Here is a 27,619-nt window from a genome sequence, read left to right on the forward strand (position 1 = left end):
AATGATAGGTTCTTGAAAGGTTACAGGTAGAAGAAATGGGATTCAGAAGGATAGGGAAACGCCAATGCCCTTGAATGGAAAATCCTACTAAAAGTAGTTGCTATGGCTCTGTCCCTCACAGGCAAAACCCTCCCCATGACTGTGCACATCGACACAGAGCATTGTCACAGGAAAGCAGTATCCATTATCAGAGATCCCACCACCCAGACTGCGCTCTCTTCTCGCTGCTGCCATCAGGAAAGAGGTACGGGAGCCTCAGAACCCACACCACCAGGTTCAGGAACTGTTATTAACCCTCAACCATCAGGCTTCTGAACCAGATGGAAAATCTTCACTCTGCCCAATACTGAACTGTTCCCACAGCCTTTGGACTTACTTTCAAGGACTCTTCAACTCATGTTATTGATATTTATTGCTTGCTTGCTTGCTTGCTTGCTTGTTTGTTTATTTATCTGCTTGTTTGTTTATTTATTTATTTGTTTGTTTGTTTGTTTGTTTGATTATTTTTCCTTTGAATTTCCACAATTTGTCTTTTGCACATTGGTTGTCTGTCATTCTTGTGTGTGGGTTCTCATTGATTCTATTGTGTTTCTTCAAGAAAATGAATCTCAGGATTATTTTGTGACATATACATACCTTGATAATAAATTTATTTTGAACTCACTCTCATTTTTGTGATCCATTTTAGCTAAATCCCATCTGTTCCAAAGTAATAAATTCTGGCCTACCCAATCATCAGAGCCAAAACCTCTCAAATTGGCAACATCTTTACAATTCCATTTTTTATATGGACTCTCATCCAATCACAAACTTCCTTTGACAGTGACTCAATGAGCATCCTTCAGTGTTCTACCTGCGGCCTAACTGTATAAAAACCCAGATGTTCTTGTACTTCCAATTCAGCCCAGTGCTCAAACCTCAGCTCTTTCCTCACTCAAGGACAGGCCCATATCAAAGCGGCAGGGCCTGGGTCCAACAGCGAGGAACAACCCAATGTTTGGATGATATAAGTGGCAGGCAGGCTAGATTGAAAAGGTCAGAGTGTTGGGGCCAGGAGTGAGGGATACACTAGTTTCGCTCACTGCTCTGTGACACTTACTCAGCTCCGCACTAAACTGAGGGTCTATGGACAGTCTCACTTTCGTCAACTCCACCTCTAAATGCCAATTGCTTACTTTTATTGTTTGCACAATTTCCCTTTTTTTTCTCCCTACACATTGGGTGCTTGACATTTTCCTTCATGGGTTCTTTTGTGGCCACCTGAAAGGAGACAATTCTCAAGGGTTTATATAGTGTACATACTTTTTTATTTATTAATTTTTTAGAAAATTACAAAGAATAAATGTAACGATAAAATAGTGAAGAAAGAAAAAAAAATATTAACCCTCCCCCTCTAACCCCCCCCCCCTTAACCCTTGTCTAAAGAAAAGAAAGAAAGAAGAGAAAGATTGCCTGGATATCGGAGGATCCCCACATGCTCCATGGAGTTCAAAATAACTTTTATTTTTATTTTTACTTTCCCCAATTACTTTATAATTTTATCTTCAAAGGACCTATGTATTTAATCCTATCTTTTGTAGGTATGGAAGCCAAATTTTCAAAAATATATCATATTCATTTCTTAGATTATATGTAATTTTTTCATGTGGAATACAACTATATATTTCATTATTCCAATGATCCATAGTTAATTATAAATCAGATTTCCAAGTTACTGCGATAACTTTTTTGGCTACTGCCAATGCAATTTTTATATATTTTTTCTGATACTTATTCAATTTAAGTTCTGGTATTGTTCCGGTATTGTCCCTTCAATGTCTCCTAATAAAAATAATATTGGACTATGTGGGAGTTATACTCCAGTAATTTGTTCCAATAAAAGTCTTAGATTTATCCAAAATGATTGAATTTTAAAACAAGACCAAGTAGAATGTAAAAAAGTACCAATTTCTTGATTATATCGAAAACATTGGTCAGACATATTTGAATTTAATCTATTTATTTTCTGTGGTGTTTTATATATTTGATGTAAAAAATTATATTGTACTAATCTAAGTTAAACATTTATTGTATTTATCACACTATCAGAACATAATCTTGACCAGCTTTTTCCATCAATTTTAATATTCAAATCAGACTCCCATTTTTTTCCTGATTTATGAATTCCTGATTTAATTGTCTGTTTTTGAATCAAATTGTACATACAGGATGTAAATTTTTTTTATTTTTCCGATTTTTGAATTAATATTTCTATTTCACTAGGTTTTGGCATCAACATTGTTTGACCCAGCTTTTCTCGTAAATAAGCCTTTAATTGAAAATAACAGAAAAGAGTGCTGTTTGATATTTTATATTTATTTTTTAATTGATCAAATGACATCAATACACCTCCTTCAAAACAATCACCTATATATTTAATCCCCTTTTGGAACCAATTATGTAAAAGTTTATTATCCATTGTAAAAGGAATAAGCCTATTTTGAATTAAAGTTCTTTTTGCTAATAAAGATTTCTTTATCTCATCATCCATATTTACCTTATTCCATAAATCAATCAAGTGTCTTAATATGAGATTCTTTTTTTTCCCCATATCCATTTGGATTCCCATTTATATATAAAATCTTCTGGTATGTTTTCTCCTAGCTTATCTAATTCTATTCTAATCCATGCCGGTTTTTCCTCATCAAAAAAAGACACAATAAATCTAAGTTGATTTGCTTTATAATAATTCTTAAAATTTGTAAGCTTTAACCCTCCTAAATCAAATTTACATGACAATTTTTCCAATGATATTGTTGACACAGTGTACATACTTTGACGATAAATGTACTTTGAACTTTATTCCGCACTCAGTCAGGGAATTCTTCTCAGCTGTTTTACCTTCCATCGCACTGCTTTCACCTACTTGCCAAACGTTCCTCTACATCTGCCTTGCTTCATGCAGCGTAACAGCACCGAAGACTGGGTTTGTTCCTCTCGCTGTCTTGTATATTCTACCCACGGGATTCCTCCCGGTGTTCCAGGTTCCTCACACATTCCAGAGATGTACACGTTGGGGTTAGTAAGTTATAGGCATGCTATGTTGGCACCAGAAGCGTGGCAATACTTGCGGGCTGCCCTTGGCACAATCCTCAGACTGTGTTAGCTATTCATACAACGTTGCTTTTCATGGTACATTTCGATGTAGAATAAGACTCATCTTTAATCTTTCTCTTAGACCCACTGAAATTGGATGCATTTACAACTTCACAAAAATAATTCAACTGAACAGCTCGGCAAGTGCAAGTACTTCTGCAAACTCAGCAGCCTCGCGGGGGCCAACCAAAGCTGTTTTTTCCTTTGTAAAATTTGTTTTTTCACGATCACAAGAAATGTCAACTCCAAGAACATCGGGTATTGCAGGGCTACTCCATCAGTGAGCTGCTCGTTGATCAGGGTAGCTGGACCGGTGTTGACGGCGGAGCCTGCTACGGTGACGGAGGAGCCGGTCGGGATATCGAAGGAGCCCGCCAGTGTGTCGAAGGAGCCGGTTTGGGAGTGAATGAACTGACCTGGCTGCAGACCGCGTTGCTGTCCGCTACTCAGAAGCGTCAGAGTTGGTGCAGTGTAACCGTGGGAGATTGTTGCGGACATTTCACTTGCGATCATAAGGCTCTGCTGGACATTGATAAAGTACAGCAACTACAAAAAGTATCACCCCCATTGGAAGTTTTCACGTCTAATTGTTTTACAACCCTGAATCACAGTGGATTTAATTTGGCTTTTTTGACACTGATCAACAGAAAAGACTCATGTCAAAGTCAAAACAAACTTCTACAAATTGGTCTAAATTTATTATAATTATTAAACACAAAAAAAAATTGATTGCATAATTACTCAGCCCCCTCAGGTCAGTATTTAGTAGATGCACCTTTGGCAGCAATTACAGCCTTGAGTCTGTGTGGATAGGTCTCTATCAGCTTTACACATCTGGACACTGCAATCTTTCCCCATTCTGCTCAAAACTACTCAAGCTCTGTCACATTACATGGGGATCATAAGGTAACAGCCCTTTTCAAGTCCAGCCACAAATTCTCAATAGGATGTGGAAACTATAGAAAGCGTGCAGAGGAGATTTACAAGGATGTTGCCTGGATTGGGGAGCATGCCTTACGAGAATAGGTTCAGTGAACTTGGCCTTTTCTCCTCGGAGCGATGGAGGATGAGAGGTAGCCTGATAGAGGTGTATAAGGTGATGACAGGCATTGATCCTGTGGATAGTCAGAGGCTTTTTCCCAGGGCTGAAAAGGCTAACACAAGAGGGCACAGTTTTAAGGTGCTTGGAAGTAGGTGCAGGAGATGTCAGGGTTAAGTGTTTTTTTATTATGCAGAGAGTGGTGAGTGCGTGGAATGGCTGCTGGCGACAGTGGTGGAGGCGAATATGATAGGGTCTTTTAAGAGACTCCTGGACAGGTACATGCAGCTTAGAAAAATAGAGGGCTATGGGTAACCTGAGGTAATTTCTAAAGTAAGTAAGTACAGCATTGTGGGCCAAAGGGCCTGCATTGTGCTGTAGGTTTTCTATGTTTCTATGGATTGAGGTCTGGACTCTGACTTAGCCACTCCAGGACATTAACTTTGTTGTTTTTAAGCTATTCCTGTGTAGCTTTGGCTTTATTGCTTGGGGTCATTATCTTGCTGGAAAACAAATCTTCTCATAAGTCACAGTTCTCTTGTAGACCAGACTGCATCAGGTTTTCCTTCAGGATTTCCCTGTATTTTGGATTAATTTCACCCTCTACCTTCACAAGTTTTCCAGGGCCTGCTGCAGTGAAGCATCCCCACAGCAGGATGCAGCCACCACCTTGCACAGAGTAGGGATGGTGTGTTTTTGATGTTGTGCAACCTTAGGTTTACGCCAAACATAGGGTTTATAATCTCATGACGAACAAGCTCGATTTTGGTTTCATCAGACCATAGAACCTTCTTCCAGCTGAGTTTAGAGTATCCCACAAACTCTAGCCGAGGTATCATGCAAGTTGTTTTTCCAAACGAAGGCTTTCTCTTTGCCACTCTCCATAAAGCAGCGACTGGTGAAGCACCTGGACAACAGTTGTTGTATGCACAGCCTCTTCCATCTCAGCTACTGAAGTTGGTAACTCCTCCAGAGTGTCATAGGTCTCTTGGTGGCCTCCCTCACTAGTCCCTTTCCTGCACGGTCAGTCAGTTTTTGATGATGGCCTGCTCTAGACTGATTTACAGCTGTGCCATACTCTTTTCATTTCTTGACTTATCTGTACTCCAGGGAACATTCAGTAACTTGGAAATTTCCCTGTATCCATCTCCTGACTTGTGCTTTTCAATAACCTTTCACAAAGTTGCTTGGGGCGTTCTTGTGTCTCCATGGTGTCGTTTTTGCCAAGATTCTGACTCATCAGCAGTTGGACCTTCTTCTGATTTTTAATGATGGTTGGCAATCCAACTTAAAGGTATATTACACCCACCAACCGGACTGGAGTGTGGTGTAGAGTTGGGAAATAAGACCCCTACAAGTTCTATATCAAAAGAAAACTAAATTACCCTAAAATGCCCCAAAGATTGTCAATAATGAAAGACAATATTGTGAATTAATGTCACTTCCATAATTTAAAAGTTTTTAAATGAAAACTATCAACCCCCAAAGATAGTTGTGAAGCCTGCATTTTCTTTCTTTCAACCTTATATGCAAACATTGTAAAAGAATGTGTTCAACTGTTTCATTATGATGACCAAATCTACACACCGCAGAGTAATGTTTTCTAACAAGATACAAGGGATAATTAAGCCCAATTCTAAGTCGAGTCAACCTAATACCTTCCCCTTCTTGTCTTACCCCCTTCTCCCATCAATCCAAAAGTTTTATATATTCTGTAAAGGTGTCTCCCCTTATGTCCATTATCCCACAAGTCTTGCCATAATCCTCTTATTCTTAGCCTGACCAACCCCTTTGCTTAACATTTGCTAAGTGGAAGGTTGATACCCACAGCTGAATTTTAACAGTTTTTTTGGCTAAACAATGAACCCACTCATTCCAGTCAATGCCTCAATGTTCAGGGACCCATACGCAGAGGACGTATGGACTATTACTCTGAATATGAAATTAAGTTTGAAGAGCTTCCAACAGTAAACCTGACCATTGGTAGAATTACCTGTTTTATGACTAGTCCAAACCAAAAAAGCTGAACAAATTATAACTTTGCAAGGACAAATTTCCTCCTCCCACTGTAAGCACAAAATGATGGCAACCAAATCTGCTGTATATACTGATAAATGGTTCACAAGAAGTTCTTTTTTATTGTTTCCTGCAAGTCAGGCACAAAAGCAGCCACACCAATATTCTTTGTTAAATTATCTTTGATCTGTCAGTAAAAATGATTAGCATATCACAACAAGCTTCCTCAAAATATTGATGAACCAATAAGACTCTTAGGCATATCAGGATCTTTGGACGTCACTAATCTAAAATTGACTGAAGTCACTGGAAAAAGATGGGGTAAGTGGGACCTTCCAGACACAGGGGTATATTTTTACTACAATCATTTGAAACACCGTGACTGCACACAGGTGATCTCCATTTAACTAATTATGTGACTCCTGAAACCAATTGGCTGCACCTGTGATATTAAAGGGAGTAAATATTTATACAATCAATTACTTTGAATTTTATATCTGTAATTAATTTTGATAACTTTCTAGAGATCTGTTTTCACTCTGACTCAAAAGAGTCTTTTTTGTTGATTGGAGTCAATAAAAAGCCACTGTGATTCATTTCAGTTTTTTCAATCTTTTTTTATTGTTTTTCAAATAAAGAATATACAAATACAAATCGAAAGAGTTTAACAAGTAGATAATATAAAAGACATATAAACAGCAATATTAAAGACAAAAAGCATATAATATCAAACAAATAGGTAATATATTATGCTGTTATATATACAATGGTCAGAGGAAAAATTACAACTCCTCATAGCAATCGTTAAAAAAGATTGGAAATTTTATTGATAGAGAAAGAAAAACCCCACTAACTAAACTAAAACAAAAAAAGAGCGAAAGAAAAAAAGAAAAAGAAAGATTGGGCAGTCCAAATGAGGATAAACTTAAAAAAGAGAGAAAAAAAAATAAACACATCCTTCCAGTCATCTCCGAACCTTCATGGACAAGGATATTCTCCAAAGAGAATAAAGAAAAATAAATAAATAAAGATAAATTAAATCATGTGAAAATATCGAATAAAGGGTCGCCAGACTTGTTCAAAATCAAAAGATGTATCAAATGTCCGGCTTCTAATTTTCTCCAAGCTTAAACTTGACATGATGGAGGAGAGCCAATAGAAAACAGTAGGCGGGTTAAGATTCTTTCCAGTGCAACAAAATAGCTCTCCTAGCCAGTAAAGTTGAAAAGGCTATCACATGTTGGGCGGAGGCAGACACTTTGCTTGCTTCCTCTGGGAAAATCCCAAAAATTTCTGTAAGTGGATTAAGTTGAACATCCATATCTATAACTTTAGATAATATTCCAAACACATCCCTCCAAAAATTATTTAAACTTACACACGACCAAAACATATGAGTTAGAGTAGCCACTTCTGCGTTACATCTGTCACAAATAGGGCTTATATTAGGAAAAATATGCGCCAATTTATCTTTGGACATATGGGCCCTATGTACTATCTTAAACTGAATTAAGATATGGTGGGAGTTTCAAGATGGCGACGTAAACATCTGCCTTTTAGGCGCTCTTCACTTTTCTAACTATAATCACCCTTTAATCTAATCTTTTTGAATTTAATAAAATGAGTTGATATTTTCGATTGACTTTTTTTTCTTTTAAAACTATATTTGATCTAACTTTGCCGAACTTAAAATGGCTACAAGTAAGAAATCGTCTAAGGAGCCTTTATCTGTTGAAACAATTTCTAATCTTCTGGACACTAAACTTGCAGGTTTGGATAACAAGCTGCAAAGTAAAATGGCAAGTTTGGAAAGTAAAATGGCAAGTTTGGAAAACACGTTTACCACGAAAATGTCTGAACTTGAAGGAGCTGTTAAATCGCTTGATACTAAGTTTCAGTCGCAGGCATCGGTTATTCAGCGGCATGAAGATAAGTTGGCGACTCTTGAAAAATTAATTGTTGAAAAAGTACGTACAATTGAAGTGTTGGATAAGAAGATACAATCGACTCTTAAGACTGTAGATCAGTATAAGTTTAAAATTTCTGATCTTGAAAATCGATCTCGCAGACAGAATTTGCGTATTATCGGGTTTCCCGAAAAAGTTGAGTCCGGTGATTTAACTGAATTTTTCTCTAATTTACTATGGGAAATTTTCGGTGATGAAGGTTTGCAAACTAAACCTATTATCGACCGCGCTCACAGAGTTGCGAGGTTTTCGTCTGTGCCTGATAAACCACGAGCGGTGATTGTTCGCCTTCATTATCCTCGTGAGAAAGAGCTTCTAATTCGATTAGCTCGTAAAAAAGGTATGATTTCCTACAAAAACTTTCAATTTCGAATTGTTGAGGATTATTCTTTTGAAGTAATGAGAGCCAGGATCGCTTTTAAACCAGTGATGGCAGAGATTCATTCGATCGGACTTAGACAAGCTTTAATGTATCCAGCGAAGCTTAGAATTGTGCTGCCCGACAACAGTCAACGATTTTTCAACACTCTGGAAGAAGCGAAGAAATTTGTTGGAGAATTTCGATCTTCTACCGCAACTTGAACTATGTGTTATGTGGAAGATTTTTCGGAGAGAGGATATCTTTCTATTTTAAGTTTTAACCTATGAAGTTGGGTTATAACTTTTTATCTTTTGATCTATGGGTCCGGTTTTTTTTACTAGCTTCATTGTTTATAGATGTTTTTTTTTAATTTTGATAATATTCTTTTTTTTCTTTCTGTTTTGGTTATATACGTTTATATTTTGCATTAATGATTTATCTTTTTTTTAAGATGTTTATTTTTCCCGTAAGATTCTGTTTTTTACAAGCATTTATCTGTTTGCCTGTACTCAGATATGGGACGAATGTTTTGGATTTTTAGTTTTTTTTATATATATGTTGTACTGTTTATTATATCCCTTTCTTTTTAAATGTTATTTTGTCTTTTAACAGATCGCTGAACTCACTTCTGTATTTAGTAATATGGCTTTTTCAAAATGGCGTTTCTTCTTCCCATAAGTCTTTGCTCTTGAAACGTCATCTTGTATTTGAATATGGGATTTTTTTTTAAAGGTATACTACACTTTTAAATTTTGACGTTTATACCTTTTTTTTATTAATGATTGTTGTATTATATTAGTTTTTTTTTATTATTCTGATTGATATATATATTTTTTTTTGCAACTCTATATTTTAATTTGGGTGATATATAGTTTTCTTCTAATCTTTTTTTTATAGAGCTGCCATCTTGAAATGGGGGTAATATTAGTATTAGATTATGCGCCTGCCGCTTGGCTTTTTTTCGAAGGGTGGGGGGAGGGGGTAGGGATCTTTTTTCACGCTTTTGCTTTTTATTTTTTTGCTTTTAGTTTATGGGCCGACTTTAAATTACTAATATTGTTGAGGTGTCATGTTCTCCGGCTGCTCCTGAATCAATTTTCCTCCTTCCTGAATTGTGGGTTATGTGTCTTTTTAACCTTTTATGATACACACAATTAATATTGGTATGATGGATAGATCTGTTAACTTTATCTCCTGGAATACTAATGGTTTAAATCATCCGATTAAACGCAAAAAAATATTTAAAGTATTCCATAGACTGAATGCTAATATTATCTTTGCACAGGAGACCCATATCAGGAGGGAGGATAATCAACGTTTTTTTAGGTTCTGGAAGGGTCAACAATTTCATTCGAATTGTACCGCCAAAATTAGGGGTGTGTCTATTTTTATAGATCCCTCAATATCGTTTACACATCATGAAATTATCTCTGACCCACAGGGTAGATTTTTGTTGATAACTGGTCTACCTTTCCATCGGAAAGTTGTTCTAGTTAATATTTATGCTCCAAACTTTGATTGCCCTGAATTTTTTAGACGTTTATTTACCTCTCTTCCTAATCTAAATGAATATATGTTGATAATGGGTGGAGATTTTAATTGTTGCTTGAATCCTTTGATGGATAGATCTAAACCTATTCGCACTCTTCCGAATAGATCAGCCCTACTTATTAATTCATTTTTGGTTGACTCGGGAATTACAGAAATATGGCGGTTTTTGAACCCTAAAGATAAAGAATTTTCTTTTTTTTCACATGTATATCATAGTTACTCTAGAATTGACTATTTTCTTATTGATCATCGGTTATTAACGGATGTTATTGATTGTAAATATGATTCTATTACTATTTCGGATCATGCACCTTTGAAGTTATCTATTAAGATTTCGGACTATTCCAATAACACCAGATCTTGGAGACTTAACGCTACTTTGCTTCAAGACCCGGAATTTATTACTTATATAAAACAGCAAATTGACTTGTTCTTTTCTACAAACTGTACTGAAGAAATCGACAGAGGAATACTTTGGGACTCTTTTAAGGCTTTTATTCGTGGTCAAATTATCTCATATTCTGTTGGTAAAAGAAAACAAAGATATTTAGATATTGCTTTATTGGTGGATAAAATTAAGGAAATTGATAAGATTTATTCCGTGACTCCTACCAAAGAACTTTATAAGAAGAGAGTTGAGCTTCAAATGGAACATAGTTTACTATTATCTTCTTCAATTGAAAATCAATTAATTAGGACCAGGGCTCAATTTTATATTCATAGTGACCGTACTGGTAAACTGTTAGCTAATCAATTAAAGGCTATCTCGACTAAGCGACAAATTATTAAAATTCACAAATCAGACGGTAATTTAACTACTGATCATAAAGAAATTAATAATACCTTTCAAGATTTTTATAAATCTTTATATCATTCAGAATTTGATGGTGACCAGTCCATGATAGATAATTTTTTTAACAATTTGAATATTCCTAAACTGACTGATGAAGATCATAGTCTGTTAGATGCTCCTATTTCTATAGTGGAAATAGGAGAGGCTATTTCATCAATGAACTCAGGGAAAGCTCCTGGTCCTGATGGTTATATAGTAGAATTTTTTAAAACTTTTTCTTCTTTGCTTTCTCCTTGGTTATGTGAAATTTTTAATGATGCGTTTGCTAAGAAGAGATTACCTCAATCTTTTTATGAAGCTAATATTTCTCTAATTCTTAAAAAAGATAAAGATCCTACTTTATGTACATCTTATCGCCCTATATCATTATTAAATGTAGATTCTAAGATTCTTACAAAAATTTTAGCTATTAGATTAGAAAAAGTACTGTCTCAGATTATTTCAGAAGATCAAACTGGTTTTATGAGGAATCGGTATTCCTTTTTTAATGTTAGAAAATTGATTAATATAATTCATACTTCACCACCCACAATCCCAGAATGTGTTATTTCATTAGATGCTGAAAAAGCTTTTGATAGAGTTGAATGGATATATTTATTTAATACATTGAGAAATTTTAATTTTAGTCCTAATTTTATATCATGGATTAAATTAATATATCATAAACCTGTTGCTTCTGTTTTTACGAATAACCACAGATCCTCTTTTTTTCAATTATCTCGTGGTACGAGACAAGGTTGTCCCTTAAGTCCTTTATTATTTAATATTGCATTAGAACCTTTAGCTATTGCTATTCGTGAATCTCCTAATATTTTTGGTATTACCCGTAATGAGAAGTTATATAAATTATCTCTTTATGCTGATGATTTGCTGTTATATATTTCTGACCCTGATAGGTCTATTCCTGCTATTTTATCCTTGTTGGTTCAATTTGGTACTTTTTCTGGTTATAAACTAAATTTAGATAAGAGTGAATTATTTCCTTTAAATGCACAAACTTTATTGACTGATAGGACACCATTTAAAGTTGTTACTGATAACTTCACTTATCTAGGTATAAAAATTACCAAGAAATATAAAGATTTATTTAGAATGAATTTTTTACCTATGCTTCATCAAATTCATCAACTTACTACAAGATGGTCTCCCTTGTTTTTATCATTAATTGGTCGGATTAATGCTGTCAAAATGATGATTTTACCGAAATTTTTATATTTATTTCAAGCCCTACCAGTTTTTATTCCTAAATCTTTTTTTGATAACATTGATTCAAAAATTTCTTCATTTGTGTGGCAAAATAAAAACCCTAGGTTAAGTAAAAAGCAATTACAAAAATCAAAAAAAGATGGTGGTTTAGCTTTACCTAATTTTAGATTTTATTATTGGGCAAATAATATTCGTAATTTATTGTATTGGAAATTAGATTTGGATTCACCACTGTGCCCACAGTGGGTAAATTTGGAATGTAATGAGGTAAAGGGATATTCTCTATTCTCTGTTCTTGGTTCTTGTCTTCCTGCGGATTTAGTTAAATTTAATAAACAAATATTTAATCCTGTTATTAAACATACATTACGAATTTGGTTTCAATTTCGTAAGTTTTTTATTTTGAAAAACTTTGTTCTTGATAGCCCTATCTTATTTAATTTCTTTTTCAAACCCTCCTGGACAGATCAAGCTTTTAACATATGGAAAAGGAAAGGTATAAAATGTTTTCGCGATCTCTTTTTTGAAGATACTTTGATGTCATTCGATCAACTTTCTAATAAATTTGAATTACCTAAATCTAATTTTTTCAGATATTTACAAATTAGAAATTTTTTACATAAAGTTTTACCATCTTTTCCTAATTCAACTTTGATGGACACTACAGATTTGATCTTTACCTTAAATCCTTGTCAGAAGGGATTAGTAGCTTTTATTTATAATATGATTATGAAGATACAACCAGAAATATCAGTTAGAATTAAACAAGAATGGGAAAAAGAACTTCAATACAACATATCAACAGATAAATGGGAAAAAATTTTGCAAATGGTTAATTCTTCTTCTATATGTGCTAAACATGCTTTAATACAATTTAAAATTGTACATAGAGCTCATATGTCTAAAGATAAACTTGCTCGATTCTATTCTCATATTAACCCTCTATGTGACAGATGTCATTTAGCAGTGGCCTCATTGACCCATATGTTTTGGTCATGTCCCACTTTACATAATTATTGGAAGGATATATTTACTACTATTTCCTCAATTTGGAATATAGATTTACAACCTCATTTTATTACTGCAATTTTTGGCATACCAAATGAAGATGGCAATCAGTTTTCCCCCTCAATCAGACGAATGATTGCTTTTGTAACATTAATGGCCAGAAGGTCTATACTACAAAATTGGAAAGAAGTAAATCCTCCTACTACATTTCAATGGCTTTCTCAAACTATTTCTTATCTGAGTTTGGAAAAAATTAGAAGCACTATTTTTGACTCATCAATTAAATTTGAAGAAACTTGGAGACCGTTTATTCGACATTTTCATATGAATTAATTTGGCCTTCTCCAGACCTTTCTGCTTATTCATGTTCAGGTATGGAGTTCCGGAGTTCTTTGACACTATCTTATACTTGTAAACTGTTATTATTGCCTATGTTAGTTTAGTTTAGTGTTTTATTTTTTTTTAATATATATTTTTTCTCACATATTTTTTAATATTTTTTTTCTTTTTTAATGGTTATTTGTTTTTTTTTCATATAATCATGTGGACTTGATTAAGGTATTTTCTTTTGTTGATGTTTAGTAGGATATTATTATCTTATTATCAATGTGATTTCAAGTCTATTGTATTTATAATTTACTTATTACTATGTTATTTTTTTGTGTATATGTGAAAATCAATAAAAAGATTGAAAAAGAAAGAAAGAAGATATGGTGTGCACAGATAGATGAATTATTGACTAAATAATAAATTTTACTCCATTGGTTATCTGAGAGTGAATGTTGAAGTTCTACTTCCCAGGAGCGTTGAACCCTATCATTAGGCGATGTGCGAGCATTCATTAACTGTTTATAAATGATAGCTATTAATCGTTTTCGAAAAGGTTTAAACTGGAAAATAACATAAGCCAAATTTGAAGAGCAGATCAAGGGGTAATTTGGTAAAAACACTGTGATTCAATGCTGTAAAACAATAAAACACGAAAACTTCCGGGGGAGGGTGGGTCAATACTTTCTATAGTCACTGTAAGCTGCTGAAACCCTGTTACCCTTGTCAGTGGAGGGACAGAACGTATGGGAGCTATGTAGCTTCAGGTGCAGCAAGAACTAGGCCTCAAGCCTTGGGTTTGCCTGCTGCTGCAGACCAGGTGAGTGACATGGAAGCGCTACAGCATGACGGAGCTCAGCTGGGGCCTGGTGTCTCCCTTCAGAGCTGACCTCCTTAATTATATGTTCGAATGGTGGAATGACCGGCCGGATTGCATGCACTTGTGAACTGCTGGGAGACTGTATCATCGATTGCCAGACATTGTCACTCAGGGTCTTAGACTATGGTTTTTTCTTCAAGTGAATATGCTGCTTTGCTCGATATTTTGAATTGTGTTACTCACTATTTTGAATGTTACTTGCTATTTGGAATTGTTTGCTTGCTACTTTGAATGTTTTAGACCTTGGCTCCAGAGGAATACCGTCTCATTCAGCTGTATCAATGTATGGTTTGAATGATAATTAAACTTGATTTGATTTGATTGCTACTGCAGAGGCTGGGTTAAGAAAACAACACTCCATTGCACACTGGAGTTCCACCATCTACTTTAAAGTTGAATTTTAACATATATTCTCACTTCTTTCTTCCGGATCAGACAGGATTCCCATCCTTTTTATGCTATTAACAGAGGGAGTCTGTGGAATCCCTGCTGTAGATATTCCCAGAAGATAGCTCAATTAATGTAAAAATATCAGATGTAGGATATAGGGCTGTCAATATGTAATATTTTCTAGCTTTGTAGCAACGTTTAAAACAGTAATTAAGATCTGGCTGCTGGCACTGAAGCAAACTGACCCCTGTACCATCATGTCCTGCATTATATTAAGTCGATAAAGATTACCATAATTCACATATATTGTCTCTCCATCTTACAAAGATAACTCCACCAAGCAAAGTCCCATGCTTGGAAATGATTGACGGAGGATTGGGCATGGAGCCAGCAACCCCATCTCGTAACAACCCAGAGCGACAGAACCACCACCAGAGGCTGCAAAGGCCTCTTCCTTAGGAGAGTAAGTATCTTCAGAGGGCTACACGTGGGACAAATTGAGAGACAGGCCCAGTACAGAGGACTCTGACAAGCCAACGTCAGTGGCCAATGCTCCAGTAACCAATGGGCTGAAGAAGAGGATATTAAAACAAATAGAATTTACCTACTTTTCATATACCCTTTGGCCCTTGGTGAAAACTTTCACGTCACTATCCAATGGGAAAGTGCCATCATCTTTTCTGAAGCGGTAGAAAAGTTTGGCATCCTTAAATTCCTTGTGTTCATCGCAAACTACAAAGAAAGCACAGAAAAAAGTGATCTACTTTGTGGAGACAGAATGTGCCAGTACTGCCAGTCTGTTACAGGAACGGTTTGCTTGAGGTCATAAAAAGTGTTGTATTAATACAGCTCAATTGACAGGCAATGTGAATGTACTGGAGATTTTCAATCAACCCTGCAGTTTATACACATTCAAACTAACTGGAACATGTACTCTATTAATCACCACTTAAGTGTAATTAATGACAAATTAGAAAACTAATGTATTCATTTCTATTAAACTTGCACCCTCCACAACCATGCCATAGGGTTCAGAGGTTTGTGTGCCTCAGTGACCTGGAAAGCTAAGCTGGCTGGAGTCAGGGCCACAGGTTCACCCATACCAAACAGGTCAAAGGGCAGAGGCCAGGCTATGAGTCGTCCACCGATTTCCAGGTTTGGAAGTTCAGCTCAGGGCTAACAACCCTGGCTGGTCAAACAAAATTGTTACAGAAACAGCAATGAAGAATCCTTCTACATCTGAGTGTGATGATATTCCTGAGTCTCCAACTGGGACTTGCATGGCTGACAGTAGTGAAAACCAAGAGGTAGCTACAGACATGATGAAGGAAGGCCTGAACACTGCCAAAGATGAAGAACTTTCATTGCTACCCTAAATGCCAGTGGCATAATTGGCAGTCAGTGCCTCAGTGTCCCTGTGATTGATTCTGGCTGGAGTCAGGGCCTTGTGCTTTGGCTCTTAGTAGGGTCAGCCATGCCAAACAGGTCCAAGGGTGAAGGCCAAACTAAGAGTGATCCACTAGTCCCCTATGTTTTGGGGTTCAGCTCAGAGCTAACTAAACAAAACTGTTACGGAAACAGCAAATGAAGAACCGTTCTATACCTGTGCACGATGGTGTCAGAAGATGGCCAAGACCAGACACATGGAGGACTTTCACAAGCTGCCTTGGACAGTGGCATAACCAGCAGCAAGTTAAATGAGTGGGGTAGTCTGCGGTGAGGAAGGCTCATGCGATGTTAGCATTCATTTTGAGAGGATATAAAAGCAAGGACGTAATGTTGAGGCCTTATACAACACTGATAAGGGCTCACTTGGAGTACTGGGAGCAGTTTTCAGCCTACTATCTAAGAAAGGATGCGCTGACATTTCAGAGGAAGTTCATGAGAATGATTCTGGGAATGAAAGGGTTACCATATGAGGACCATTTGATGGCACTGGGCCCGTACTCGCTGAAATTCAGAAAAATGAGGGGAAATCTCATTATCATACATTTCCCAACACTGTATTCCATCTGCCGCTTTTTTGCCCATTCTTCCAATATGCCCAAGTCCTGCTGTAATCATATTGCTTCCTCAGCATTACCTACCCCTCCCCCTAACTTCCTATCATCCACAAACTTTGCCACAAAGTCATCAATTCCATTATAGCTTTTTAGTTGCCTTTTGTTGAATTTTAAAAGCTTCCCAATCAGCCAACTTCCCATTCAGTTTTGCTACTTGATTTGCCCTTTTCTTGGCTTTTATGCAGTCCTTACCTTCCCTTGTCAGCCACGGATGCCTGTCCCTGCCATTTCAGAACTTCCTCTGTGGGACATATCTATCCTGCGCCTTGTGAACTACTCCCAGAAACTTCAGCCATCTGTGCTCTACTGTCATCCCCACCAGTATCCCCCTCCAATCCACCTGGGCAAGCTCCTCTCTCATGCCTCTAATTCCCTTTATTCCATTGTGATACTGATACATGTGACTTATGCCTCTTCCTCTTAAATTGCAGTATGAATTCAATCGTATCATGATCACTGCCTCCTACAGGTTCCTTTACCATTAAGTTTGCTAATAAGATCTGGTTATGACACAACACCTTTCACTGTGAAGGCTCGAGCACAAGCTGCTCCAAAAAGCCATCTCATACGCATTCAACAAATTCCCTCTCTTGCGATCCGACAGCAACCTGATTTTCCCAATCCCCTTACATATTGAAGTCCCCCATTACAATTGTGACATTACCCTTATTACATGCCATTTCCAGCTCCTTTAGCCATCTCAACCCCACATCTTGGCTACTATTTGGGGGTTTATAGGATTCCCGTAATGGTGTTTTTACCCTTGCAGTTTCTTAACTCTGCCCACAAAGATTGAACATTCTCTGACCCTATATCGCCGCTTTCTGAAGATGTAATTCCACCTCTTACCAACAGAGCCACACCACTGCCTCTGCCTTCCTGCCTGTCCTTTCACTAACAAGTATATCCTTTGTTGTTAACCTCCCAGCTATGGGTATGGCCTTCTTTCAGCCATGACTCAGTGATGCCCACAACATAGTACCGACCAATCTCTATCTGCGCCACAAGTTCATCCACCTTATTCCGAATGCTACGCACATTTAAATACAGCACCTTCACTGCTGCATTCTTTGCCCTTTTGAATTTTGCCTCTGTGGTACAGTTTGCTCTGTCTGCATTTGTACCCAATCATTGGCTTGTCTATCTTTACATTCATGTTACACCCATCATCTACTTTTAAACCTGCTGGCTCATCCTCAGCTCTATCATACTGGTTCCCATTCCCTGCCATGTTAGTTTAAATCTCTCCCAAAAGCTCTAGTAAATCTGCCTGCAAGAATACTGGCCCCCTCGGATTCAAGTGCAACCCTTTCCTTTTGTACAGGTCGCACCTGCCCGAGAAGAGGTCCCAATTATCCAGAAATCTGAATCCCTGCCCCCTGCTCCAATTCTTCAGCCATGCATTTATCTGCCACCTCATTCTATTCCTATACTCATTGTCGCGTGGCACAGGCAGCAATCCTGAGATTACTACCTTTAATGTGCAAACACGAGGAAATCTGCAGATGCTGGAAATTCAAGCAACACACACAAAATGCTGATGGAACACAGCAGACCAGGCAGCATCTATAAGGAGAAGCACTGTTGACATTTCAGGCCGAGACCCTTCGTCAGGACATGTCGACAGCGCTTCTCCCTATAGATGCTGCCTGGCCTGCTGTGTTCCACCAGCATTGTGTGTGTGTTGCTACCCTTAATGTCCTGCTTCTCAGCTTCCTTCTTAACTCCCTGTATTCTTTTTCCAGGACCTCCTCCCTTTTACTACCCATGTCGCTGGTGCCAATATGTACCACGACCTCTGGCTGCTCACCCTCCCTTTTCAGGATATCTTGGACACATTCAGCAACATCTCAGACCCTGGCACCTGGGAGGCAAATTACCATCAGTTTTTCCTTTCTACATCCACAGAATTGCCAACCTATCACCCTAACTATACACTCCATCCTCTTCAGTTCCCTACACTTCTGAGCCACAGGACTGACTCAGTGACAGAGGCACAGCTGCTGTTACTTCCCCCAGGTAGGCTGTACCCCCCACCCCCACCAACAGTACTCAAATAGAGCACTTATTGTTGAGGGGGACAGCCGCAGGGGTGCTCTCCACTCTCTTACGTTCTCCCTTCACTCTTCTGACAGTCACCTATTTATCTGTCTCCTATAGCCTTGGGATGACCACCTCCCTGTAACTCCATTCCATCACTGCTTCACTTTTCCTAACAAGTCGAAGTGTCATACATGTTGTATGACATGGGTGATCATGGTTGTTTCATGACCATGACTGTTCTTGGCAATTTCTTTCCTACAGAAGTGGTTTGCCATTGCCACCTTCTGGGCAGTGTCTTTCCAAGACGGGTGACTCCCGGCCATAAACAATACTCTTCAGAGATTGTCTGCCTGGCATAACCAGGACTTACGACCAGCCACCACCTCCTCCTGTGGCTTCATGTGACCCTGATCAGGCGGGGGGGGGGGGGGGGGGGGGGGAGATGGCTAATCAGGTATTATAACTTGCCCTAGGATGACCTGCAGGCTAGCAGAGGGAAGGAGCATCTTTCCACCTCCTTTGGTGGAGGCACATTACCAAAGCAACAAAAACGGCGTAAAGTGATTAAACGTTTCTGAACTTACCATGATGGATCACCCCGTGATCTAGCAGCTTCTGTACCAACTTAATTGCAGTTTCCCTGTCAGTCACATCTTTGTGATCGAGAAGCCAATCAATTAACTCCTTCGCAACAAAACAGTTTGGATAAGTTCGAAGATGATATCGCCGATCCTTGATAATCTTCTCCTCGTGAAGTCGCAGCCTGAAAGCAGAAATTGCAACAGTTTAATGAAGATTTTAAACAATATTTTCTGGACTGAGCAATCACCAGAGCTACCTAAAGAAATTATAGAATAAGAGAAAATAAACTGGCTCATTCAGTACGAATGGATTAGTTAAGAGCACAACAACAAATAATAAACAAAATACAGCCACAGCAAGAGAACTCAAAGCATAGTGGCATTTTGCATCAAATCTAATCGGCGAGGACTGTGTAAGTGTTGCCAAGCTTCCAGTGCCAACAAAGCATGCCCACAACTCACAATCCCTAACCATACACTCTGGGAGGAAACTGGAGCACCCGGAGGAAACCCATTGGGTCATGGGGAGAACATACAAACTGCTCCCAGACAGCGGTGGGAATTGAACTACAATCTTCCAGCTGGCTGTTGTCAAGTGCTACACTAACTGCTACGCTATCGTGCTGCCCTCTTAAGCAGCCCGAGAAATTTAAATACAAGAACTTCACTTCTTCTTTCCCATTTCAGAGAGAAGGCTGCATATAAAATCTGCAGTACAGAGGCTGATCCACCACATTAAACAAAAGCAGGTTTTAAAGGAAACAAGGTTATGTGGCGACCCATTTCCTGGCACATCCGAACCGGCTCACAATTAGCCAGCTTTCCGGCTAAGGGAGATAGCCTACGGGGGTTTGCGAGCACAGAGCTTTGGAGCCTCTGCGCCATGGGGGGCAGGTTGAGGGAGGCTTAAAAGTGAGGCTGAGGATTTCGAATAAAGTTTTTCTTCGACTGCAGTTACCGACTCCGTGTCGTAATTTTAGCGCTGCGTGTAGCACACCGCTACAATTATACAATTTATTCAGGAATCAATGGAGCTGGTTGACTATTGCAGTAAGGCATCTAAAGAAAGTTTGCAGCAAATTATGAATTTGACTATTGCAGTAAGGCATCTAAAGAGTTTGCAGCAAATCATGAATTTGACTAATTTCTAAGTTTCCTGAAATATGGCTGACACTGAGCATACAATGGGTATTCAATGAAACATTTGGGAGAATGCAGCCAGACAGCACTTTACTTGCACGTAAATGATGGTTGAGCAAGGAAACAGTCAAGGTGGGAAAGGAGGGCAAGTTTCAAATCAGTGGAAAGAAACACTAAATAAATGAGAAACGGAACACATAAGTGATATGGAAAGGTACACAAGGAGAATACTAGCAAGGGAAATACAATTAATGACTCTGGGTGACAAGAGATCTTGATGCAATTTGCTGAAACCAACAGCAGACTCATGAAAGTTTATCAGATCAGGAAACATCCAGCCAGAAACAGTGGGGAAATCCCCAGTTACAAAGAGTACTGTCAAGCACTCGAGTACAAGAAAGTCATGTTTGTACTGGTCATCTACCCAGAATTCTGCTCTTTGAAGGACTAGCAGCAGGGTAGAAAGGCCCAAATTCTTTCATCTATAAACGAGATTCACCACTCAAATGCTCAATCCAGAAGAGAAGGCCTGATGGCTGAAGCCCTGGGTCTGTGAGATTACTGGGGAAGTCGGGTCAAATACGTACAAGTCGGCGGCTCCACTGGGTGGCCTATCCTGAGGACTGTGTGCGCGTGCACGTGTGTGGTTCTGCCGAGCATTGTGGAGCAATGTGTGGCGAACCTTGCGGGCTCCCCCTCCCAGCACATTCTGAGGTTATGTTGGTTGTTAACACAAATGACACATTTCACTGTATGTTTCGATGTGCATATGATAAATAAATTAATTTGAACCCTTGCTTGGTTTTCCTGCAATTCCACGTTTGCTTTTGGGAAAAAAATAACATTAAGTACAGCTTTCAAGATTTTTAAAATGTATTCCAACAGATAGAGACAGCCACACACTAAAATTGGGCAACATGTATTCTTATTGACAAGAGCACGTTAGTGTAGTGGTTAGCACAATGCTTTACAATACAGACGAACTGGGTTCAATTTCCACCGCTGCCTGTCGGAGTTTATATGTTCTCCAGGTGACCAGTTTCTTCCCACATTCCAAAGATGTACCAGTCAGTAGGTTGCAAATGGTCCTGTGATTAGGCTGGGGTTAAATTGGGGGACTGCTGGGCAGCGTGGCTCAAAGGGCTGGAAAATTCTATTTCACACCGTATCTCAATAAATAAATATATTGACAAGTTAACTTTAGCTCATCTAGGCAGAGATTCTCAAGATCCAAAATGCATAGAATGGATAAAAATAGACGGTAACAAATGAAAACTTTGGAACAATTTAGTAAGACCAGAGGTCCACAAAACAGAAGGAATACAACTAGAGGTCATGGGTTAAGGGTGAAAGGTAAAGAGTTTAAGGGAACATGGGGGAAACTTCTTCATTCAGAGGGGCAAGAGTGTGGAGCATGCAAGCTCAATTTCAACGTTTAAGAGAAGTTTGGATAGGTGATGGATGGTAGGGGTATGGAGGGCTATGGTCCCAGTGCAGGTTGATGGGAATAGGCAGGTTAAATGGTTCAGCATGGACTGGATGGGCCAAAGGGTCTGTTTCTCTGCTGTACTTTTCTGTCTCTAAAACATTAGAAAGATTGAGTGCATAAATAATTTATTAGTGTAGTAATTGCAACTTCAAAAATACCCCCAAGGCAATTGACAAAATGTAGTACTGTTTAGAAAGCTACACATCATTTACAAACCTTTCATGAAGTAAGATACTTTGTGTTCATTTAAGCAATTAAATGTCTTGCCTGCTATATCGCAGAACAGATCAGGAATCACCATTTCATGTTTTGATCAATGTTCCCATGCTCATAAGCCTTGTCACTGATACTTGGTGCATTTCCAACTCATCCCACTGACTGCAGTTTTGCCCAGTCAGCTACCCATCCTTCCTCACAGTCTCTCTACACACTGGAACTACCGGTATATCAAATGCCCCATCACTCTGGGGATGGGTCGGTGGATACTACTTTGTCGTGGTGGAGAGGCTTCCGAGTTCCTGAGAGCTCCGCAGTCTGGACATTAGATCCTGGTAGAGTCACCCCTGCTGATAAGGTCAAGAGGGAAGGTTCCAAACAAAGAGTGATCCAACCAAGACCTCGACAGTGGAGCTGGTGGAAGATGATGACACATCACAATGGCGGTGAAGGTAGAGGAAGGCTACAGCAGTGAAGGGTCACCAGTCTTGCATTCCATACCATTGAATCTTGACCCTGACCTGTCAATGGCCTGTGCATCAGCCTCCCCATGTTAAACCAAGTAACACAGCCATTCTCCCCTCAGGTTAGAGGATGGGGCAGTTGGTGTACACTCTACTCCAATCGTTGCTTGAAAACTTGATAAACTAATTTGAAGCAAGATCAAATGGACGGCAGCCTCCAACGGCAAAAACAATCTCCAGACAGAAATGGATAAGGTCAAGGGACAGCCTGGTACAAAAAGCAAAATCTCCCGGTCACCGTTTATTTCAGTCCTATTTCCCATTCAGACATGTCGGTCCATGGCCTCCTCTCCTGCCACAGATGCCACACCTGATGACACGATTTCTCAAACTTCTGGTAATTACACACAACTCCCCCCACTCCCATCCTCTCTTTCACCATTCCCCAATCCTGTTTCCCTGTCTCATATCACCTCTCAGGTGCTCCTCCCCCAACAGATTCCTCCTTTTCCAGCCCTTTATCTCTTTCACTAATCAACCGCAAATCTTCTCTTCAACCTCTCCCTCTCCCGGTTTCACCTATCACTCACATCGTATTTCTTCCACCCTTACCTCCACCGTCTTATTCTGACTTCTCCCCTTCCTTTTCAGTCCCGATGAATGGTCCTGGCCCACAACATCAACTGTTAACTCTTTTCCATTGATACAGCCTGGCCTGCTGAGTTCCTCCAGCATTTTGTATGTGTGTTGCTTTGGATTTCTAGAGTCTGCAGAATCTCTTGTGTAATGGATAAAGTTGTCCATTGTACCTCCTTTACATCCCAAGATCATAACACAATCTCGCATTCATTACTCACGGTCGAATGCCACTTCCATAATGAGCACTTTATATTCATTCCAGCCTATATAAGGGTGACTTTATTTGACATTTCACAAAACCTTGCAAATTGGACGGGCCGTAATTTGAATTTCAATTTTTAATCGCACAAAGAGTAACTTCACACCAGGACGCTCGTTTCACGAATCTTCCCTCAGGCCCGCTTGGAGGCGATCGTCCCCAAAGACCAGCTCTTGTTCTCATCATTGATAACCCAACATCCTTTCCCATCATTTCTCATGAGCTGATTAACCCCTTCCATCCCCTCACATCTCCTCAAAAGGAATCAATTTTAGTCACAAATTACACCCTACACTGCCATTGGAAACTATTCCGGGTTTATTTTACGTTCTGGAATTGTCATAAATTATTACAACCATTTTCCATGGTTAAAGGCACACACACACAAAATTCTGAAGGAACTCAGCAAGTCTGGCAGCATCTGTGGAAAAGAATAAACAGTCGACATTTCAGGCAGAGTGATAGGTGAAGCCAGGAGGGTAGGAAAGGTCAAGGGCTGGAGAAGAAGGAATCTGATAGGAAAGGAGAGTGGACCATGGAAGAAAGGGAAGGGGAGGACCCAGGGGAAAGTAATCGGCAGGTGAGAGAAGGTAAAATGTCACAGTGGGAAATAGAGGAAGGGGTGGGGAATAATTTGTTCACCGTAAGGAGAAATCTATATTCACGCCATCACCCATACGGATTGTAAGCCATTGCTCCTCAACCGAGGGTGGCCTCATCTTGGCACAAGAAAATGCCATGGACTGTTGTGTTGGAATGGGAATGGGATTTAGAATTAAAATGTTTGACCACGGGGCAATAGTGGTTTGGTGAATGAATCAGAGGTGCTCAACAAAGATGTCTCCCAATTTACAGCAGGTATCATCAATGCAGAGTAGGCCGTGACGGGAGCACCAGGCACAACAGAGAATTGCAGCAGATTCAAAGGTGAAGTTCATGGTATATAGTTTTATAAGCAGTATTACCGCATGTGTTTCCACCGGGTTTACTCCCACATTCCAAAGACATATTGGAGAGGGTTAGTTATTAGGTTGTGTGCATGCTATTTTTTCCAACTGTCACACCCTTCGGACACAATGAGTCCGTTCTGCCCAATTACACCCACATGACCAATTAACCTACTAACCAGCTACACCTTTGGACTGTGGGAGGAAATCAGAGCATTCGGAGGAAACCCACAAATTCACAGGGAGAACGTACAAACTCCTGGCAGACAGTGACAGATATTGAACCCGGGTTGTTGGTGCAGTTATAGCTACGTTGGTACTGGAAGCATGGTTGACACTTGTGGGTTACACCCAGAAAATCCTTGAACTGCACTCAACATTGGTGCAAACAATGCATTTCACTGTATACTTCAATATTTACATATACAGTACTGTGAAAAAGTTTTAAGCATATATAACTTGCCTAAGACTTCTGCACAATACTCTAGTAATTTTACATATTACACTGTACTGCTGCCTCAAAAAAAAATCAAATTTCATGACAGATGTGAGTGATGATAAACCTGATTCTGATACGAGTCTCCATTGTGGACTGACAGTGGGAAGGGGAATCATGGTTGGGAAGAAGGGAAGGGAGAGGGGAGGGAGCGGGAAGCACCAGAGAGACATTCTGTGATGATCAATAAACCAATTGTTTAGAATCAAATGATCTTGCCTGGTTTCTCATGGTTGGGTGTGTCTGCTCCCACACCACCCCTACCCCTAGCTCTCTTTCTTTGCCACCTGTCCCACACCCTTCCCACAGTACTCCACCCTCACTGTTCCCAAATTCCTTTGCTCCCATCAGATTTACAAGCTCACTCTCCCCACTCCACATTGACAAATACAGTACTGTGCACCCTAGCTACAGTGGTGCTAGAAAGTTTGTGAACCCTGTAGAATTTTATATATTTCTCATGCGTCCTAAAATTAGATAAAGAGAACCCAATTACATTAAACACACAAACATTATACTGGTTCATTTATTTTTTAAGGAAATTGATCCACTATTACATGTATTTTTTGGAAAAAGTAGGTGAACCCTTGCTTTCAGTAACTGGTGTGACCCCCTGTACAGCAATAACTTCAACCAAACATTTCTGGTAACTGTTGATCAGTCCTGCACATCAGCTGGGAGGAATTTTAGGCCATTCCTCCATACTAAACTACTTCAACTCTGGGATGTTGGTGGGCTTCCTTGAATGAACTTCTTGCTTCATTTCCTTCCACAACATTTCTACTGGATTAAGGTCAGGTTGACCATTCCAAAACAATTGTTTTCTTTTTAAGCCATTCTGATGTTGATTTACTCTTGCGTTTTGGATCATTGTCTAGTTGCATTATCCAACTTCTATTAAGCTTCAGGTGATGGATGGCTACCCCAGACATTCTCCTGTAAAATGTCTTGATACAATTTTGAATTCATTGTTCCCTTAACGATTGCAAGCTGTCCAGGCCCTTCCACCATGCTTCACGGTTGGGATGAGGTTTTGGTGTTGGTGTGCAGTGCCCTTTTTCCTCTAAACATTGCAATGTGCATTTCCACCAAAAAGTTCAACTTTTGTCTCATCTGTCCACAGAACTTTTGCACAGCACTGTACATGTGACAAATAAACAACTGTTTTCTTTCAACTTTACTATCCTTCTAAAAGTTTTGTAATTTTTCATAATTTCTCATTGCCTTTCAGTCTTTGATACGGGTAATCGCATCGCTGGATCAACTGGACGGGGCCTATTCCCAATTCAACTTCAAAGATGTTGGCTGGTAAATCACTTAGTATCGCATCTAATGCATGGATTGGCACAGTAATGAAGAAGTTAGAGCAAGGATTTATAGCATCAGCAGTCTGGGTTCAATCCCTGGCACTGTGTATAAGGAGCTTGTATATTCTCCTTACAACTGGTTTCCTCCCACATTCCAAAGACGTACCATTACGATTACTGTTGGGACTGCAAGCATGGCAACACTTCCGGGACAGCCCTTCCTTAACTGCCCTAGAACTGTGTTGGTCATTACATGAAGGATGCATGTCACTGTATTGATGTATGTGATGTACTGTTTCAAGCAAACAATATCAAAGTGAATAGGAAAAGCTTTTCCAAGTATGTTAAGAAAATAAGAGAGAGATGAGAATGGTTATAGGACCACTAGAAAATGAAGATGGGGAAATGATCATGGGGGACAAGGAGAGTATTTTGCATCAGTCTTCACTGTGGAAGACACTAACAGTGTGCCAGGTGTTGTTGTGTGTGAAAAAAGATAAGTGGGTGCTGTTACAATTACAAAGGAGAAGGTGCTCAAAAAGCTGGAAGACATAAGGGTACACAAGTCACTCGGATCTGATGAACTGCACCCGAGGGTTCTGAAAGAGGTAGCATTAGAGATTGTGGATGCGTTAGCAATGATCTTCAAAAATCATTGGACCTTGGCATGGTGCCAGAGGACTGGAAAATTGCAAATGTCACTCCATTCTTTAAGAAAAGTTGTACCATGGAGAGCATTCTGACAGGCTGCATCACTGTCTGGTATGGAGGGGCTACTGCACGGGACCGAAAGAAGCTGCAGAAGGTTGTAAATCTAGTCAGCTCCATCTTGGGTACTAGCCTACAAAGTACCCAGGACATCTTTAGGAAGCGGTGTCTCAGAAAGGCAGCGTCCATTATTAAGGACCTTCAGCACCCAGGGCATGCACTTCTCTCACTGTTACATCAGGTAGGAGGTACAGAAGCCTGAAGGCACACACTCAGCGATTCAGGGACAGCTTCTTCCCCTCTGACATCTAATTCCTAAATGGACATTGAATCCTTGGACTCTACAGGTGGCCCCATTTTTCAAATGTTCGCTTTACGACAGCTCGCTGTTACAAAAGACCTACATTAGTACCTGTTTTCACCAACCAAAGGGGATTTTTGCTTTTACAAAAAAAGACGCCCACTTTATACGTGTGTTTACTCCAAGAAAGACTATCATGACCATGAAGCCTTGTGTGTGCATGCGTGTACGTG

At 39.2% G+C, this 27,619-nt stretch overlaps 1 protein-coding gene across 1 annotated transcript in view; it reads right to left on the bottom strand.

Moving 5' to 3' along the window:
* deptor (DEP domain containing MTOR-interacting protein) overlaps positions 1–27,619 on the bottom strand; it is a 111,745-nt gene that overhangs the window by 48,345 nt on the left and 35,781 nt on the right. Inside the window, exons 3-4 of the mRNA XM_059984715.1 lie at positions 19,424–19,602; positions 15,342–15,465 (exon numbers count right to left, since the gene is read on the bottom strand). Of these exons, the coding sequence (XP_059840698.1) occupies positions 15,342–15,465; positions 19,424–19,602 (303 nt within the window). The remainder of the gene's footprint in view (positions 1–15,341; positions 15,466–19,423; positions 19,603–27,619) is intronic.

The sequence above is a fragment of the Hypanus sabinus genome, chromosome 1 (genome assembly GCF_030144855.1).
Source record: "Hypanus sabinus isolate sHypSab1 chromosome 1, sHypSab1.hap1, whole genome shotgun sequence".
In the NCBI taxonomy this organism is placed as follows: Eukaryota; Metazoa; Chordata; class Chondrichthyes; order Myliobatiformes; family Dasyatidae; genus Hypanus; species Hypanus sabinus.